We start from the raw sequence: 21,150 nt of genomic DNA, 5'->3' as shown, positions 1-21,150 counted from the left end.
GTGTTAAAACGTACCAGTTGACATAAATATTGTTTACACACTGGAAGAAAATCAACGGAATAAATTCACCTTAATATCGATTTTATGTAACTTAATTCGTAAATGAGATAACTGAGGCACAATACGACTCAGGTAAAGCAGGGAATTGAATTCGTTCCTGCTCAAAAATAGGTATCGGAAAATGGAAATTACTATATAATATCGCGTTTTATCCCCAAAGGGTATGCCATTCTTTACCTTAAGAATATCACAATTGTATTACTATGCTTCTAATTTCTCATAAAAATGCTTGTCGTAGAAAAAGCTCAAAACCTGGCCGATTCAGTCTATATCCTAAAAGCTTAAAGTGTCAGATTCTATAAGAGCCAGTAAAAGTGCGTGTTTCTAACATATAAGCGATCAATTGTGTTCTAATCTACATTAGGCCAAAATAGAAATTCATAAGGTTTCTAATAGTCTTTATTGTTCTTCTCAAAACTCACAACTTATGCGATATCGATTCTATGAAAATATTAATTAAAAATAAACTTCCCAAAAGTATGTATGATTCAAACTAGGTTCGTAAAATTAATTCTACTCTGTTTTTTTTTTTTTGAAGTTTTCCTCGGCATTCACGAAACATCCAAACTACTTGAAAGCATCAGAAAGCTAAAACTTGAGGGAGTCATTTTTCACCGATTCCAATAAAGTCTATAGCATCGAGGGGAGACAATTGAGCCCTGTTTCAGTTAGGACAAGACATTTGGGTAACAAAGTAGCTCGAACGAGAAGGGTAGTAGATACATAAATTATTTATGTGTAGTATATTCCTGGAAATATTCACTACACAACTATAAACGTCTGCATTGTTAGAAGGAATTTTTATTTATGGATTTGGATGCTCCTTATTTGCATTTTAGAGAACCCGCTCCGTTTTTATTCAAAGATAATAAGTCCTATGTATTCTATTCTATTGAAATCTGCACGTTTCTAGACATAAAATAAATTAAGTTAAATTAAACCTTAATCTGCCTTTTATTCCCTTTTCCATAGCCTAATATACTCCAATATTAAACTTTAATATCTTGTGCAACGTATATTAGGTATTAAAGTGTACCTAAAAGTGCAGATCCCTGAATTTTCCCACAAAATATTAGATATTATAGTATACCTAAAAGTGCAGATCCCTGAACTTTCCCATAAAAAGTATTATTTCGAAAGACGCTTTTCTCGGACGTTATTCAACGGTTGGTTGATTATATTTACTGAAAACTGGCTGCAAGGAATTGTGGTACAAAGCGATTCTGATTTATTGCCAAAATTTTTGGCACCAAACAAACCCAATCTTCTTCAGTTGAACCTATCTGGATTATTATTACTTCAGTGCACATTAGAACGGTTTACAGTTAATCTACCTGTCATCTCTATATCCCAAACACCACTTTTTATCATTATTCACTTAATTCACAAGTCTTTATTCGCGAAGAGATTAGGGACAGGCCATATTGAACAAATAGTCGTCTCTTGGAAGACGCCGGAGACACTCTTTCAAAGCTGTCACAAAACAGCATTGACATGTTCAACCCTCTTGATGTCATAGACGATCGTGCAATAAAACACGTTTTAATCGATATTTTTTTTCAAATACTTAAATTAAAAAATTTAACTGAAGTTATAATAATAATCAATAACTTGATGCCCATATATGTATAAGCCCATTACCTACTTAATATATAAAATATGTTAACGTAAAAAGCGAGATGGAAGGAATTTTTTTAAAGTTTTAGGAGATATGGTTTCATGTGACCACCATCTAAGCGTTTAAACTCACTAGCTATACTGAGATAAATTATGCACTGTAAATTTATGTTAACTCATCTACAACAAAATGTATAAAAGAATGGTGAATGCGCCTTGCATATAAAATTAGCGCAACTTAATTGTATTAGGCAGTGTGACGCATTTGGATTGGATTTGTCCCCATTGGAAGTTGGAAAGTTACACATTAGAAGCTGCAGTCAGATCAGTTTTTACTGAATATACTGTATCACAGGACACGTAAACAACTGCAGACTTTTAAGCTTACCTAGATATAGAATTTCCAACAAGTGTGGTAGGTAACGAGCTGAAACTGTCGACTACAGAGAACCTTACAGATGCGGCTAATAGCTTTTCTACATTCAATTACTAGATAGATTAAAGAGGAGGGTTTAAAGTTGTATTTGTAAAGGCCAGTGCTCAAGATCTCCTAAGCCAGGCCAATTATTGACACATTTATCTCTTTACGGCGCATACATGTAGGTACATACATCTCAATTCAAGTACCTGTAAGGGATTAAATTAAGTACTAACTGCAAAATTATTGATAGTGTTTGCGTCATCGACGTAGGTTGTATGATCTAATCCAAAATAAGTAGCTTTAAGTGTAACGTCGAATGGGGTGAACGTAAGTCGCAATTAATATTGAACGCTGCGCGGAATAGGAGTTTTTCTTAACTTTCTGATATCATTTTAGTGCCTTAGAATATTACTTTTATTCTATATGCACCTGCTGTAATATTGTTCCAATTAGCTGATAAGTCACTTCCGTTTTATAGGTACGGATTTATGTATAGTTTGCACTTGATACAGTTTCGACTGTATTCAATTTAAACTATTAATGTCGGCATTGTACCTAGTGGAATTGACTCAGTTACAATACGTGTTGACTCTCTTGTGAAATTTGCTAATGACATCCTGTATTATTCGAAACAATTCAAAGCTTTCATCTGAGCTTTGACTATTAGAGCAACTCTAACCCATAATTAGTTTAAGCCTGTTTAGTTATCTGTTTGCGTGCCCATCTAGCTTTTAATTAAATGTCTAAACGATTAATTTGATTAAGTACAGCTTTTATGGGAAATGCAAACATTTTAGTCATAGAACCTTACAGCTCTACGAATAATAAATATCATATTATTTAACTGGGCCACCGTTCTCAGATTTAGAGCTGAATTGAAAACAAAGTAATTGTGATAGAGTTTGTAATTTATCAAATGTGCGCATATTGACCGAGAAAACTTTGTTGCAGTTTTGGTTTAGTTAGGATTCACTCAAACTGATACATATTTATACGTACATAGGTATATCGAGAATTCACTCATGTAACAGTGTGCAGTTTCAACCAAATAGAATGAAAAATCGACAGAAAATTTCGACATAACTTCGCGAATGAAAAAGCAAAATGTACATACTAAGCAAATTTTCCCTGATGGAAAAGTTTACTGTACTTTTATTTATTATTAAAAATTCATACAAAAAAATTGAATTTCTTTATTAACTCAAGAACCTTCCTTGACGTGTACACAATAACTTACAAAATTTTGTAACAATCGGTTGAATGGTATATCTTCACATATGTGACAAACAAACATTCAATTAGTGTGTATAGACCGTATTTTTACGATATTTTTTTTATTCGCAATATTTCACCGTTAAATAGAATAAAGTGAAAAGAAAAAACCTTTTCCTTTACAGGAAAAAACATTTTTAAGGTGTGAAATTCATTTAAAAGGGTCGCTAGGGTCCTTTTATTCGCCACATTTCTGTTGCGGGAAGTGTAAAGGAGACCGGACACTTGCTTATTTATTTTTTTTTCCGATACATCGCTGAAGAATAGAGAAAACGATTGGTTGACAAGCAGAATTTACCCTATACATGAAACAGCCACCTACTTTCATTACTACCCTATTCCTCTTCACAAAAAGGTAATTAATCAATACGTTGATGTGTCAACCACAAATCCATAAAAGCACGTCAAGATTGATAAAGATAAAGACCTTCCAGCAGATAAAAATGCCAATAAAAAAAATAAATACGTATTTAAAAACAAAATAAACAAGTAATCGTCGTTTAATGGATTTTATTAACAGTGGGACGAGCAAGGATTATGCATAAAAATTAGAAACGTAGATATATTAAAGACATCATAAAAATGAAGAAGTATCATTTGTCTTTCTTTTGCAATGAATGATGAACAAGTCGCTTTTAGAATCGTAACGCATCTGTTGATTTCAAAACCTTTTACAGCGGTTATTTCTTAAAAGGAATTTCCACAAATCTTGTGCATGCACAAGCTGGAGGCTTAAGAGATGTCAGTAGAGTCTGAGATAATCATTTCTAGGCACAACTCGTTTGTTTTACTTCGCATTCGTTATCTACAACTCACCCTTTTACATATGCAACTCCTACAGGAGCAGGATTTACTTGATCTGTTATACTTACTACAAAGTTCTACAATCAAATGCTTGAACGTCAAGAGAAGACAATTTGTTTTCACAGAGAATCAGAAGGAGATTCATTAGAATTCAGTCAGCTGTTTCAAATTTCTTATTCAACTGTTTGAGGACACGATTTTGATGTAACCACAACGATTTCTTTTGCGTCAGAATAATTATTTTACTTATTGTGAAAGATTTGTAAGAAAATCAAAAGAACTTGCAATTCGAAGCCGGTCCTGGACGTGACGCAGCTATACCGATGGAAAATCTAAACAGTGACAGTTGTCGAACGACTAATAACGTAAATGTACTAGCTGAAATCGTCCAATTTTGGATGGCATCAGAATATAGACCCGCAAATTTTTTCCAATTGGTTATCTACGATCTTATCTTGAGTACGTCGATGTTGCAGATTATTAATTAAAGATTACAGTAATAATTCTAACCTAAGTAACTTCCCATCTTTTATTTAAACGTTTAACAGACGAATAATCCTACATTACAACATTATTATATACATAATATTTTTCAACGTTTACATTTCAGCAACGCACTTGCAAACTGTTTTTACTCTATTGTATATAGAATAAAATGCGATGCGGTTTACTGCATTTCCTTTAAGTTTGAACAAATGCTTTGTACTTCAAAACATTTCTACATAGATCCTTTACTGTGAGGTATATAAATTTTCATTTTCTTGCTTTGAGTTGAAAAGGAGCGTTAGTTTCCAAATGCCGAGTTCTAATTTTTTTAACGCCACAAGCGAAAGAAACAAAATTGTTTTGTAAGCAAAAGTTGTTTATTTTTAATTTAATGCAAACGATAAGATTGCAAGGCAAGATATAAAAGTTACCTGGTGACCTATTCCTGCTTCAAAAGAAAATATACTGCAGAGGATTTAGTTTGTCAAAAAGGACAGCTACCTTGTTAAGGATCTAAAACGAAAGCTAAATAAGTTAGCCGAGCGAAGTACTATTTTTAGCTCAAAAGATAAACTTGGTTAATAATAAATTACAGCTGCACAAGACACAAAGTAAAAGAAAGTTAATGCATTTTAATTTCCTTTTTCAACAAACATTTCAGAATTATCTTTTGAGTTATTCATAAAGCACTAACGTCATGCTTACGTCAAAAAGCGAGCAAAACACCCTTATCTATAAAGGGCGAATGTACATTTGTTCAAATAAACTAAAACTGAACAGTTAATTATTTTAACAGTAATTTTTTCGGTGATGCATTATTTATTATTAATTAATTTCACCAGAATTGATCCTTTCAAAGGACTAAAACCATTTGAATGTTTAGACAAGCGTACGTATATAAATTGCATACTGTCTGTTTTAATTATAAATGCGAGATAACGGAAATCAATCCATTTCAAACTGTGTTAATTACTATCAGTATTTAACAAACAATAATAAACCCAAAGCTCAACCAGAAGTTTATTAAAATTATATATTAAATTAAAATGACTTTAAAACACTGTCAGGCATTTAAAAAACAATTTAAAGACACGTTAGGTATTTTTGAGGTAGATAACTACAAAAAACCATCATCATTTAAATTATTTAGGTAAGGGAATCAGAGGGTTAAAATTATATTGTAATATCACTTTAGTTACCACACTGTAAACATGCAAGTTATTTATTTAATCAATACAGATAGTCCCTCCTGTTTGCGTAATATCGTAGTCTAACCACTACAATACCAATTAGCTATTGTATATTGGCCGTAAAATGTTAATTAATTACGTAATTAGATAATTAAACTCGCCTCTGGGCTGCATGAACAATAGATACCTACTCTTAAATAGAAAATTATTATAGCTAGCTACCGCATCTATTTCTAGTAAATTTCACAACAGTTGTAAAATGAAGTACGTACCTAATATAAATTGTAGTTTACAATGAGAATATTTAAAAAGATTTTATTTAGAAACTTTAATAATAAAATTAATGGTCGAATAGAATCTTTGGTGTAGTTTGCGTTCCACTTACTATTATACCTCTTTGTTCGGTGGAATGCGCTCATGCTAACGGGAAACTATAATTATTACTTGGTGCAATGTGAACTTAGTTTGATTAGTACATATAAAGTGAAGAGGAACTTATTAGGGACTTACCCACAAACGGCACCAGCCCTTCCTGCTCGTAATCAGTTAGAACTTCTTCGCCGGTGCATTTGTTTGTAGCATCGGCTTCGAAGCTGCATTTGTTATGTTGACTCCAGAATTCACGAAACCAACTATTGCGGCAGTTAATTACCGTTCCCGTCGTTTCATTATAAATATTTCCCGAACTGTTGTTGCAAATGTCATTGTCCATTTTCGGACGAAGCGATAGATAATAGCTGTCAAATTCTGGAACAAAAACATGTGTAACGAAATGGTCATATTCAAGGACTCCAATTGAAACTAATGGCGAACATTTGGCAATACTAAGCATGTATGTATAAATAATATGAATATCGAAGCCGATTTCGTATAAATAAAGGTCTAATCGTATCGGAATACAGTAGTAGGTATAATTAATTCCAAATTTGGTCGAATGCACCGTTAAAATAGAGAACTTGTCGAAGGCCGATAATAATCGAACGGTTATTTGTTGCACTAGCTAACGTGTAATCGTTGCACAAATTGCCCAAATTTGTGCCTCCGCAATGCTCAGACATAAACTACAAATTCGCTTTATATACCTACAGGAAACACATTATTGTACTCGTTGAGAAAACACAAACGTATTAAACTTCCTTATTTAAATAGCAGGTAGCCAGAATGAGATAAAATTACGCTTCAGAGTTTCAGGACATATCTCAAAGTGCTTAAACAAACGAATTTATAATCTCATAATAATATATCCCGGAGGATATGAATGCAGTATTACGATGTTATATGTATAGGGCTGCGTGGTGAGAATTCCGAACCAGATTTTAATATTTCAAGCACCTATTTCAAAATCGGTAGCTGACTTATTAAAGGGAGTGTATTTTAACACGTAATACGAAATTACAAATATCTACTAAGCAGCAAATCAATTTCGTGATATTCTACATTATTTAGAAGCAAAAAGATTTGTAAGAAAACCAGAAGAAGTTGCAATTCGAAGCCGGTCCTGGGAGTGAACTGGCAATGTACTATATAAATAGTGATGACAACTTAGTAGCTAAACCGATGAAAAATGTGAAGAGTGACGGTTGCTTGCTAAAAAAAAAAACAAGAAATACAACACGGATGCTACTAAGCACCAGCTGATTGAATACGGGTTGCAACATCGTCTTTCCCTACCAGGGCCGGACTGGCCCTTGTCTGAACGTTTTCCTCGAAAACGGTTGTCTATCGAACCACCAAACATTTACTTAATTTTCTTGTTTTATAGCGCCCTATCACCTCCTGCAAGCTTGCTACTTATTTCAGAAACACTCTGTATAAGGTAAGTGTTTAAGTGTTCCTTTGGGAAAAATCGTCTCCGAGTTCATTTGGGGAATGATCATGAAATTCCGTTCCAGCATGTACCTATCTGTGACAAACGTCAAAAGGCATTCCATCCTAATAAATCAGCGGCAGTTAGTAATTTGACTGGAGGGTGCGATTGCAACCCTTGTTCTCTCTAAAGCAGTGGTTTCGTATTGTAATGTATTTTATATCTGCTTGATTTGAACAATCACAGTCTATGACATCTTTGGCATTTTGCCATTCTATTAGAATTTGATTGCTCTGCAAATAAAAGTTCGTTCTGTGGAAGTCGATGCAAAGTAATGACACGCGTCTTTTCATGGAAGCCAAATATTCATCCATTTGGATTTTCGCTTTCGGTCCATCTGATTTACAGGCAACTGAAATTGCGGTCGAACCCGACTTTCACAAATAACCATTTTGTGGTCAAAACCTTCCTAATTGCTATGGTAATTTACCCCCATTTAGCTTTTTACTATATTCATAAGCTTACGCCGAAAATAACACACTTCTGAGATGGTAATAATCGACGAGGAGAATGCTAACAAACAAAAGCTGTGCAGAACGGATTAAACATTTACGCATATGTAAGTTAATTTAATATCCAATACAAATGTTTAATCATGATTTTTTTAATATTGATTCCAAAAGCTTCTATCTGAAGAAATGTAAAGACAACGATGGGGTGAACGATTTAATACCTTACGAACAGCTAGAACTCGTCTATTTCTTATTGATTTTCATTCTTCTACCATTTCTAATACCTCCTTGTTTGCAACATTTTCTATTCACGGTGTCGTTAGCATCCGCCTATAACACCAGCTCTCAAATTTATTTTGATCAGCGTTCGATTATACGTCAAGATTACAGTATTCATACATACACAGGTATAATTCTTATTGTAAATGCAAAAATCGAACATAAACTTCTTCAATACTGCTGGGCGAAGTTTATCCCGTGTAATAAAAAATAATGTTTGCCTTTCATAATTAATGTAAATGTGTATTAAGGGAAGCGTGTTGCTAAAACTTCCGTTTATCTTCTAAAACATTCCAAGAATAATTTTAGTAAAGTACGGAAGAAGTAATGACAGCACAAATAACTTGGAACTTTGTAGAGTCAAAAGAAACGGCGAAACACATCTCTGAAATAAAAATTTTCGCATAAGTTAATCCAAAATTCAGACGCATTACTTCTAATTATTAACAGTAGCAACATCACCCGATGTTACTGTATGTATGTGTGTGTATCTTCAGTTGGATTTTCTGCGTTTCTTTTACTTTTTATATTATTATTTTTTTCCCAAAATTATGATTACATGTCCCTCGAAAACTGTGTGCAATAGTCTCTAAAAATAATTGACTTAGCCTATAATCAGAGAACATTGGAAGATAAATGACTTCAGCTGGGAGGAGACAATGTAACGAAAACGATTTCCAGTTTTCGAGGCTTTTTTCAAAGGTAAACCATTTAAAGGACAAAAGAGGTGTATTAATCGTTATAATGGTAACACTCTTTGCGAAAAGAACGAATTTTGTCTAGCTGGCAAGATAAATTATCAACTCCAGATAGGGAAAAATTCCAACCAAAATGCAGCTATTGTTTTCGCAGAGGTAGACACAAAAATAATACGCTAGATGTACGTACGTTTTAACATTATATAAAACATTTTACAGAAACTGTTAATATTGAACATTAACGTGAAAATTCATTTAATTTTTATCTCGTACAAATTACCTCAAATTAATGACGAAAAATTGTTGTTGCCTTCGCCCTCGTCGAGAATCGAACCCGAAAAAGTACGTTTTGTCGTTGTTGCTGCTATCTCTAATAGCTTTTAGTGGTCCCGTGTTCAATTCCCGGCGAGGATGCGACATCAGCAACAACTTTTTCCCATTAATTTGAGGTAACTTGTAGTAGTTATGAATGTAGAGAAGTGTTAATTATCTTCGAAAATTATAAGCCAGAATAAAATTTTACTACAACAATCCGCGACTATTATTACATATATTCAATTTCAACAAGTTATGGAGGTAAATACCTCGATTCGTTAACTAATTGTAACAATTCCGCTCTTTACATTTTGAAAGTCTTCATTTTATTAGCACGGCATAGATTAATTAAAGAAAAGAAAAGCTCAACTGCTTCTAGCAATTCAGTAAATTTTACACTTAGTTTAGTTCGTTAACAACTGTTTTGATAAAGTGTACGGTTACCTGTTTCATTATAACTGTACACAACTCTCTCTTGAGAAAGGGTGCAATTATTTCCGAAAACCTGAACGTCATTAATTTTTGTTCTAATTTGCTACTTTCCTAACTAGAAGGCTTCATATTACAAAGAACAAACCAAGAAGCTAATTATACTTTCGCCGAGCACAAGACAAAGTATTCAATATATCGCATCTTTTAATAAATTGCTTGCGCTCTGAACAAGCCGAATCTGTATAAGTTTTATAATTTTCCGTCCCGAAGATACGTTTTGAAATAATACGAAATTCGGTTAATAAAAATAACTGAACACTGCTGTGGTATCAGATTCTATTATAAACGCGAAATTTAAAATCGCTTTCCGAGACGCAATGACGCCATTTAAAAGTAAGGTACCAGGTCGAGTCGTTTTCAAATGGTTGAACCACTTTAGCTGCTTCCAAAATCGATCTTATGTCATCTGCAGACTAAAATATCTCTCAATTTTCCACTTGAAATCAAATTTTTGTTTGAAGGAAATAATGACATTGCCTGCCTAATATGCTACAATCACCAAAAACGCGGTTAAAAATAACTAACCGAGTTTATTTCATATACATATATTTTTCTAATACAAAAAAAAATCAAAAACAGTACAAAGACACCCTTGTCCGTATAGAAAATGTCTATAGTCCTTTGAGTATCCTTACACTGTGTTATGATAGGTAAAGACATATGATAGGTAGCATTATCGACCGAGCGGCATGACCTAGAGGTTTAGACCATTGCTCAATATTCCGGAGGACGCCGATTCGATTCCGGGTCCGTCTGCCTTGGTCCAAGGTTTTCTGTGGTTTCCTTGGATCACTTAGGCAAATATTCCACAGATAAAATCATTCATTCTCTTCTGTCTTCATTTCGTCCGTCTCATCTTTCTCACCCGAACCTCACAACCTAACCATTCTTAAAGGGGACTGAAATGGGCCTTCTGCCCTATAGTCCGGAAGGACCGCCCGATTACCAGCATTAGTGGCTGGTAAGAATGAAACACCCAAAAGAGTACCATTATCGTTCGAATCGTGTTCATTTTATTGATGCATGTTTATTTCTTGACAAGGAACTTCAGTCTTACGATTGACAACCCTATGATGATGATGATGATAAGTAAACCAAAAAGAAAAATATTATTTACTAATAATGAGTGATCTCCAGGTGAGGGTCTTCTCTTTGAATAGGCGCTAGATGAGAATTCATTAACTCTAATACTGTTGAAGCGACGTCCCTGACAGGGTGAAGGGAACGAGAATTTGATTTATTAGAATCGCGAGGTAAAAAGCCAAAAGCATAAGGATGCTTTTATTATAAGTAGACTAACCGGACAAGTACGTTATGCCCTCTAGCTTCTGAAATAGATTAATGTGCGCCAAAATTATCGCTTTTTCGTGAACAGCAAAAACAGCTGTTGGTTCACGACGGAACAAAAGAACACAACCAGAGCCTGCTGAAAACTCATTGACCGGCAATTACATCACAATCGAACTATTATTTTATATGCTCTGCTGAATACTTTCAGCTGAATCGTTTATTTCATCCACATATTACCTATTATTATTATTATTACTTTTACTACTATTATTTTTGGAAAAGACCAAATCAAAATTAAATAAAATACCATCATCGTCAATGCCTAATAGTTGTCGTCAACTTCAATCCACTTGAGTAATGGCAGGCACGAAACAAGCAAAGTAAATTGATAATGGAAGGTGTAATTTTCTTAGAAACAGCCATATAGAAAATAAAGTTAGTAGGTAGTTACTGAAAGGAAATACAAAAAATATATATGTATGCACGTAATCTCATCTCCTTCGTACTATTCCTATGACATAATTAACAAAGATTGGTTTATTTCTCCAAAGGAATACTGAAAATTTTGTAGTCTTAAACAATTTTGGAATTAAGGAATCCTTTACAAATTTCTTCATAAGAAAATCCTACGCAAACATACAAGTAGGTAGACCGTTTATAATCTTCACTAAAGCACAGACAAATTCTTCAAATCTTCTTCTGTAAAACTGTTAAACTATTAAGTACCTTCAGGTGTATTAGAGATTGGGTAGTGAACACAATACACACATTACAAGTTTTGTGGTTTATTACACCCTTAACCCTGAAATTACTTTATTGATCCATTGTTTGTAGAGGTAATACAAACAAGATACCCTAACCGTATGTGTAAACCTACCTATGCTAAGGTAGTTTCTCAAGAATTAAATTAAACATATAAGTCAAAGGAAAACAAGGGTGTTTACTTTCTCAAGCAAGAACACGTCAGGACGAAAATATGTCATCCTTTAAACTGCTAAACTTTAAGCGCAAGTTAAAGTTTTCCGGAAATACGTAGTTCAACATCTTCTTCAACTATCACGTAAAGAATTAAAATGACTCAAAAAACAAACAGCGACGACAATGTTGAACTATACACAAAGTAACGTATACTTTTGAATGTTTTGATTCCAAGGAAATCCAGGACTTTTCTCGATACTGTGCAATCGTAATACATACAGGTATTAGAAAGATGATCTTCTTTACATAGGTAGCATATGCAATTGCTGATTTATGGCGTGAAATTTTTCAATGGGTTTTATATCTTTTACAACTGCAGTGATACGAGGAGACATATCTAGGCTATCAACAATCCAATTTAAACTTGGAAGTTAATCCTCGATGGATATATTGCTTCAGTCGCAAGAAGTTGGCGAATGTCGATGCATGCCTACACAATAAGTCCAATAAAGTGGATTCTATAAACTGGTGAACTGTTAAAATTTTATGCTTTGATTATTATTCATCAAGCAATATGGTATAAATATTTTGAATTCCATAAATAAGAATTTCCATTTTTATTTGACTAATACATATGGATTTATATAACGATATTCCGCAACAATTTCTTTTATTTGTTTCTGGCATTTGATTGTTATTCTAATTAATAATTTTGGAGTCGTCTCTAGCAGTTTAGATTGCAGAATAACGCCGAGGAATTAAATTACGTAATCTGTGCTGAGTGAGCTTTAACGCCATAAAATGTGCCTACCATCTGGAAAATGAAGAACGATGATGATAATAATCGGTGTACTGCCCTCGGCGTTCAAATCATTGTTTGTTACACATTGTTAGACATGAAAATGTTGATTGCTTTCTATCAGTTATGATAATAAGACACATGTCATTACTTTAACAGGCAGAATCAACTCACACAAATACCTAAGGGATGATATTTGACTTGATAACCCAAGTCTTCTCCTTCTGCGTTTTAGTATAATATAATCATATCCAAAATAGTTCGTAGTAATTGCTTAAACAGAGATATGTCTGTATTTGGATTTCAGGCTGTTATCTTCAAGAGTTATTGTTCTCTGACGTTTCTTCAGGACTTCGTCCTTCAACGAAACAACTGCCACAAGTATCGAAGCGTGAAGACTCAAGACGATGAATCAAAACTCAAGAAACAAAAAAATTATTTGACCTGTTTCTTTCCGATATAATGTAGTTTCTGTTTTTTTTTTTTTCGAAATTTGGCCATTCTTATCTAACCACCATCGTAAAACGAACATTTATTAGAGTTGTAAAAAAAGTCACTGAACGAAACTGGGTCCGAAGCAGTCGATGTTTTTGGAAGCATTTTAGCTAATATATTAACTTTGAAAGGGTCTTCGGCGTTTTATAGACCTTAACACGCGAAAATTGCTGCAGTAAAGCCTACTATTACAACATCATGAAGCTTTTGGCTTGACGAAATAAACGTCGAATTGGTTGAAATGGATGGCAAAGCGATTAAATGTCTGGTTTCTCTACTCCGTTAGGAAAAAGAAAAGATGCCTGTAAGTGATAGGGCATCTGCAGTTTACATTTCCTAAAATTCAAAGTAGTAAAACTGAAGTCTTTCAGCTTTTATATGTATATGATATTTACATAAAAGAAAAGAAATCGGTTTACATTTTATCTGAAAACTTTGCTCGCACTGTATACCGTTTGTAATCGTAAAGTTGAATTTTGAGGGAGTTTTCTCAAAAGTTAAATTCCAGATTACCAAGTTAGAAGTGCATAATAAATTTCCTAGGTAGCTTCAAATGTTAAGTAAAAAAGTAAATAGTAATGTTATGGGTGCCTACTTCTAATACAATAATTGTCTTAAATTTTTTGTCATACGTGCGAGTTTGTTATAAACTTTAAAAAAAAATAGCGTCGATAGTTGTGAAAGTTATGAAAACTCAACAACTTTCCCTTCCTTCATTGCATAAATTAACCCTTTCAAATTTCAAATACCAAGTGTTTTGTTCCAACAAAACACTGTATCAAAGTTGCATCAAATTTTGTCTATCACTCTTACACGTATTTTATGTTGATGTTTTCTGGAGGTGTTCCCATGCCATTAAATAAAAAATTAATTACAACCAATGTCATTAATTACCTTTAATTGCGTTTCTATGGGGAAGAATGGTAATAGCTCCTTCGGCTGCCCATTCTTGGTCCCGAACTGGATGAACTTTTGCACCCCATGAGTCACTGCCAATCCACAGGAAATGCCCGGTAGAATTAGATCGGATAGTGGCCTGAAGAAGCTTTCTGAAACGAAAAAGAAGACAAGAAGTTTAAATTCTGCGAATGAAATAAATTTTTTTAGTCAAAACGTAAAATGGCAAAATCTTCTGGCGACGTAAGACCTTGATTACCTTTTTATAAAAAAAAAGGGAACGATCGTGAGTTACGTAAACTTGAAATTCCGCAGTTAAAAAGTTTTATTTGCAAAGTTGTGCTGAGTTACTTACACATAATCGAAGTTGAGCAATTTGTAGTAGTTTAGATGATGCAGCGTAATCCACAAGGATACCTCGTTGCTTTTGTCTTAATCGAAGTTTTATGGCGGTAATAATGGAAATTACGCCCTAAAATCTGCTCTCAGGGCATGAGGTTTAACGAAACATAACTAATTTGGTACAATTTTAAACCGGTGACATTATTTTCTCATCAAACTTACAACGTTACAAGCTTGATTTCAATGGCCAAAAACAAATATATTACTGACTCAAGTTTAAACAGAAGAAAAGTAAAAAGTAACTGTTCGACTTTTACCCAATAGTTAATAAGTAAGTAAATCGTAATGATTTCTGTTGTTGTATTTTAAATTTAATTCTTTTATTTTGTGACATTTTGTTTCGTGTGAAAATTACATATTTGATCTTTCAATCAAAGCAATAACATTCGCTATTCGACGATGTTCTGCAGAAGATACATTTCTAATGAAATTTCTCCGTATAAGTTGGAGGGTTGAGAATAAAATAACGTTACATACCTTGTGTTATCTTCATCGACAAATAGAATCACGGCTCGGGCGTGCGGCTTTAAAAGTAGTCTATCTATTATTCGATCGAAGTCTTCCGTTTTCGAATTTCGTAATATTTTCTCAGTAACAGCTATGCAGATCCCAGCCTCCACTGAATAGGAAATAAAAGATGCTATCCCCTGGAAGGAAAAATAAGTTATATTCCATTTGCTTTTACTATTACTTAATGTAAGCATAGTAAAGTAAGTTTTCTTTACGGAATTATGTTATAATGGAGGTATAATAGGGAAGACTGTTGTTCAAATGAAATATAAGCTGAAAAAAAAACTTTTAAGGTTTCGGGAATTCTTTTTAAAATTCTGGTCTGAAGTATCATTTTTCGGTCTACTCAATAAATTCGTTTTCGTGAAGTTGTATCAGCTGTCAATTGAGACAAATGGTGTAAACCAATGAAGGTGGAAGAAACTTTGGCCGCTCGGAAGGGTGTGCTTTTTTTTCAGATATTATTAGCTAAAAAATTCAGTCTCATTTTTGTAGACACCATTTACAAATACTTACTTCTGTGTTTCAACAAGTCACAGCTTCTACAGCTTGTATTTTGATAAACCCAACGATAAAAACACATTTTTAAAAAGATAAGATGCAATTTGAACGCCGATGTTAATAAAAAAATCAATTTGGTTGGAGCCCTTAAAAATAACGGCTCTTTATGTGTAAATTGTCCTTTATTAGGAGCGCAAATAACTCGCGCCGTAATAATATCTAGTTATATATTCAAAGTAACGATCACATTATTATTTCGTTCCGTTTTTCGTCCTCTCGAATCCACTGGAGCGAAATATAACAAGTTCTTGAAGCAAACGACTCATTTTAATAATTTATTTTTTAAATACCCAAAATGAGTCTAAAGCCAAAGCAAAATGGTAATGTCGACATCAATCTTGCTTGTTTTTCTAATTTTCTCCTACTAAATTTCACTTTTATAAACTGCAAACGTCCCAGGATTATTATACCAATTTTTCAATATTATTTATAAATGTTTATAATTAAACTAAACTAATTTACAAAGAAGAGTGCTTTTTGCTGTCTACTTTCAAGATGCATTGTAATTTGTTTTTTTTTTTTCGGTAAACCTTTTGCAGGATAATATTAAAAGAGTTCCTTAATATCTTGTGCCTTTAAGGATCATCTTTTTGTTGCCACAACATTTATATTGTACTACAATCGGGCATACCACACGTGTGTTAACAAGTACACTGTCGGTTGTTATTTCGTCAAGCCAATTAATGCGAAGGTCCCACTCGAGGCCGAGTCCTGAGGGAGAAATACAATGGTCTCTTAAACACATGGATTGGTACTATATTTACAGTAGGTTCTTTTTTTTTTTAAATGAATATATAAAGGTTAATTCATTCTACTACATTTTTATTGATAGTTTTTTTTATAGAAGAATGGTAATGTTATGAATGGCTAATGTAGTAAATGTTTGTTCTAATGTCGAAAATTAAATATTCATGAAGGCAATTATTAAAAAAATTTACTGAAAATTTTGGTGGAGGCGTCGCGACAAACAAACTAAATGTAGTGTAGGTACCTAGTCATCTAATTGTTTGTTTCAATTCTCTTTAAACATTAATAGAACACGTTTCTATAATATGTTTTGGGGTAGGTCTTCGGTTTGTTTCGCCCTTGAGCCCTGAAGATGTTCCGCATGATCGACTATGTAACATCACAACTTTTTAAACTCCTCATGATTGCTTTTTAGACACTTAGATATCGCAGGGGTTAAATTAAATTTACAACAGGGATTGAAGGGACTTTTAAATAATTCCCTGCACTAGTTCGTTGGCAAAGTATCAAGCAATTAATCTTAATTTCAGTATTAGACAATTCTCCTCTCTAACGCTGGTTCCATTTAGATAATGGTAGATATTCAATTTATTCTGTCTACGAATATAGCTAGGACTACTCGATTTTAAAACGACGTGTTCGGCTTTATTATCAGTCGGATCATTAGGGCAGAAAACTAAAATACTTCGAACAACAAAGAACCAACATTCCTTATTTTCGAAACTTTTGTGAAGTTTTTAATAAATCAAAAAACGGTCTGGTCGACTTGTACCTGTCTATTGTTTTATTATAGAAGAAAAAGCTTGTGAGACAGCTTCATTGTGTTGAGCTTTTATTGTAAACTGTGCAGACTGAAAAGCACTAAGAAGTTCAAGTTTTCCGATTATTATCAAGACAATTTTAAATCCCGCTTTTCAGAAACTTGTCATTAGTTTTCAACTTAACAGCTTCGGGAACATTATCAATCGATGCTGTGAATATAATGGACGACCGATGAATAAAAGGACAGAGAATCAAAGGAAAACGTATCTTTAGGTAAATTTAATACTTTGCTACCTTGCAATAAATTGGTAAACATATGAAGGTAGCACGAGCATAACTGCAAGTTAGATACAAGTACGTCAAACAAACGAAAATTTTTCTAAAGAGTTCGTCCTTGCTAAGAAACGCAGCAAACATACAATTACCGAAATTTAACTTTTTAATGTAATAAAATTAATTAACGTAAAGTGAAAAAAGAAATTACAAATTCTCTACACTGAACAACTTTGACGCATTACGTTTGTAGGTACGCGAGTATTTGTAATAAACTTCAAAGAAATATACGGCTTTGTGAATACCGAATTAAATTTCTTTCTTTTGTGCCTAACTCGTGGTGCGCAAATAATATAAATTAAACACATATAAAAGAAGACATGTCAAGTGATACTTATTCCTAAAGCCGCTAGGTAGGCATATGTCTACGTATATTACACCAGAAATCTTTGTGAAGTCTTCTCTGTTTGCACCATTGAAAAATCATTGCCTAAAATTTAATAATTAGTAATTACGTAAGGAAGAGATATTGACAAAACAGTACTGTATGAAAATAAACAAAAGTACTGGCGTGCAAGGAAAGAAAAAGTAGGGAAAGAGCTAATATAAAGATAGGAGACGAAAAATTAGGAGAAGTGACTGATTTTAGGTATGCAGGAAGTCAGATAAATCAGGACGGAAGGATTAGTAGGTATATAAAGCAGAGGCTAGCGTAAGGTTGAGACGCCTTCAATAAAAAAGTCACTTCTATGCTCGCGAACGGTTAATTTAGAAATTCACAACAGATTGTTAAAGCTGTATGTTTGGAGCGCGGTGCTGTATGGATGCGAACAGAGGACTCTATGGAAGTCAGTAATAAATAGGCGAGACAGGTTATTAGGACATCTTCTCAGGCATGAAGGTCTAGTGAGAGACATATTAGAGGCAGAAACGGGAGTTAGAAGGGGTCGAGGTAGACCTACATTAGATTACTGTTCACAAATAGTTAAGGATGTGGTTTGTTCTAGTTTTAGGGAAATGGGAAGATTAGCTCAGGATAGGAAACGTGGAGGTGCTTGTCCAGCCAGTCCTAGGACTGACGACCTTATGATGATGATGACGATAAATTACGCACCAAATTGACTAAACTGGTCTTTATATGACGTCGACACAAACAAAGGCGGACTTATTACGATGCGTTGAAACGTTGAAACGTATTTTCGAATAGTTTAAAAGCATTTTCTCATTAACATGGTAATAAAATGCCTCTTCGTTTTAACATTTCATTTCGAGGAAATTGTACAGGATTACTGGTTGGCGCTACTATTTGCGAAGATGCGCTATCGTTTCCTAGAATACGTTTCACGTCATATTACTAACACTAGAATAATCACAAAATTGATTTTCCTCACTAGATATCCGCACTTCAAAAAAACCGCGTTAGTTCTACTACTACAATCTTTGCATCATCTATTAAAAACCACAGTCAGTGGCTAATGTGAGCTTTAACTACAAGTATTTTTTTCTCAATTCCCCTCCTACTTTTTTTTTGTGCCACATTAAAGCGCGAGTACTGTAGTTTGAGGAAGAACAATATTTTATAATACACAAGGGCAAAATAGGGTTAAATAATACAATCCTCCTTAATTCCCCTATATCATACATTCCCATTACTTTGGAGACCTCAGCTCTGATATTAACAGAAATTTCTTGCCTGGACATATTCGTTTCGTTATTCATATTTGAAAATTTATTTATTTATTTATTTGCGAAAGAAACCAGCATCCAGGAATTTATTTAGTTATCTACTAATTCAGAAGTAAACGAATTAACCACGGTTCTCAAATGTGTTTCCGGCTATAATTTGAATAATTACTCGAAAGTCTAACATTCTACTTGGCATTTCTAATTTTGTGTTAACAAGTTTTAATTATGTCCTCCGTTTAAACGGTATATTACAAAAGTTTATGGGCGAACAGTCTTTCTTTTATTCTTGGAAGTAAATGATGCAGAAAAGCACAAGTACATCATACTCAGGTAATTAAAATGGAAAGTTCCTGCTTAATTAACTAGTTCGAAACGTCGGCTAGATTAGACAAGGAAACAAGTAAACTTCAATAACTCTGCACTTCAACCAAACCTTGTACCTACAGCCAGCAAAATATCCAAATTAATATCGTACATCTAAAATTAAATTAACAGTAACTTTTTAATTACCCCCGAAACACTAATTTCAATTCTTAAAACAGATATTAAATAATATTAGATAAAGAACAGAACCTTTAAGGGAAAAGTTCATCGCAAAAAAATGATTTGATCATTTAATAATATAATGTGCAAAACATTGTTTTATTCCACTTTGAAGTAACAAAGTCGGAGGGCGATATGAAAAATGCGGAGAGTGAAAACATCAAAGCATTTTGTTGTTAGACATTCAAAAGCATTGAAGTGAAGAGACCGATTTCATAACAGAGAAGGGCGCAATAACGTTAGAACAGGATTAAATATTCCAATTTCATATCCCATCAACCAACATTTTCATAAGCTACAAAGAAATTGGTCAAAGAACTGCAGAAACACACTTACAACAAGCTAATTCGTATCTTAGTGTTCGTTAAATTCAGGAACAGGAGAGGATCTTGCTAGATCCTTATGGAAAACTTTGGATTCTGCTAGTTCTCGACGTGTAGATCAATAGTCTCAAAGAGTTTGACAGAGGGCGATTTTCTGTAAAGATCTAGCAGGGTCCGTTATTTCCCTTTTTTCCTGAACATAATAAATGTCCTATTAAGAGATTTAATTTGTTTCTTGCTAATTTAATTAATTAGAGGAATACAACTTCACTATTAGAACTTGATATACTGTCAAAAAGAGGCAGAGTAATTAGCGTGGCTCAAAATGCATCTCCGATTGTGCAAAATAACTTCGAAACCAGAAGAGTTTGATTAAAGGTTGTTTACAAACGGAGAGGTTATTAACTCTGAATATACAATCTCCTTTACGAAAGCAGAATATAGCACACCGTAAGATTGCTAATTAAAACCGCAATTTTCTAGAGTGTTTGATCAAAGAACAGTTTCTGCAATTTTTGATTCAGTCTGCTAATGAAGTTTCTCTTTAAACGTCATAGTTTTCTAATAGTTGCAATCTTTCTAAAAGTGGCAGTACCTAATGCACTTTCAAAACTAAGTGAACAGTTACAAAAAAAAAACAGAAAACTAAACTTATAATTAGGTGTGCCGTCTGAAATAATTACTGGTATATAGTATAAAGCTTCTCTATTTATATTGTTTTAAGAACATTAAGATTTAAACTGAATATTTATTTTAATCAAAATAAAATATAGCCCATAATGGTCAAGTATGGTGTTGCCTTACTATGGTTGTTCGGAAAGTCATTTCGTTTTTTCCCGACAGAGGATTTAATTGTATTCTTTTGCACCCAACATCACATTTAAGCCGTATAATTTTTATATGCTTTGAGAGCTCATATAGCAAGGCTTGTGTGTGAAAAATTCCAATTAATTCTACGCAGTAGTTTTTGGTTGGTGCCCTTTTAAATATG

At 33.5% G+C, this 21,150-nt stretch overlaps 1 protein-coding gene across 3 annotated transcripts in view; it reads right to left on the bottom strand.

Moving 5' to 3' along the window:
• Positions 1-21,150, bottom strand: part of LOC108741271 (metabotropic glutamate receptor 7-like) — a 75,394-nt gene that overhangs the window by 19,799 nt on the left and 34,445 nt on the right. For all 3 annotated transcript variants that reach the window (XM_018476013.2, XM_018476012.2, XM_018476014.1), the window contains exons 4-6: positions 15,232-15,401; positions 14,350-14,504; positions 6,361-6,597 (exon numbers count right to left, since the gene is read on the bottom strand). In XM_018476013.2, coding sequence (XP_018331515.1) covers positions 6,361-6,597; positions 14,350-14,504; positions 15,232-15,401 — 562 coding nt within the window. The remainder of the gene's footprint in view (positions 1-6,360; positions 6,598-14,349; positions 14,505-15,231; positions 15,402-21,150) is intronic.

This window comes from Agrilus planipennis, unplaced genomic scaffold, assembly GCF_000699045.2.
Source record: "Agrilus planipennis isolate EAB-ADULT unplaced genomic scaffold, Apla_2.0 scaffold199, whole genome shotgun sequence".
NCBI classification, from domain to species: Eukaryota; Metazoa; Arthropoda; class Insecta; order Coleoptera; family Buprestidae; genus Agrilus; species Agrilus planipennis.
Note: the sequence above shows the minus strand (reverse complement) of the source record. Positions and strands in the feature narration are given on the sequence as shown.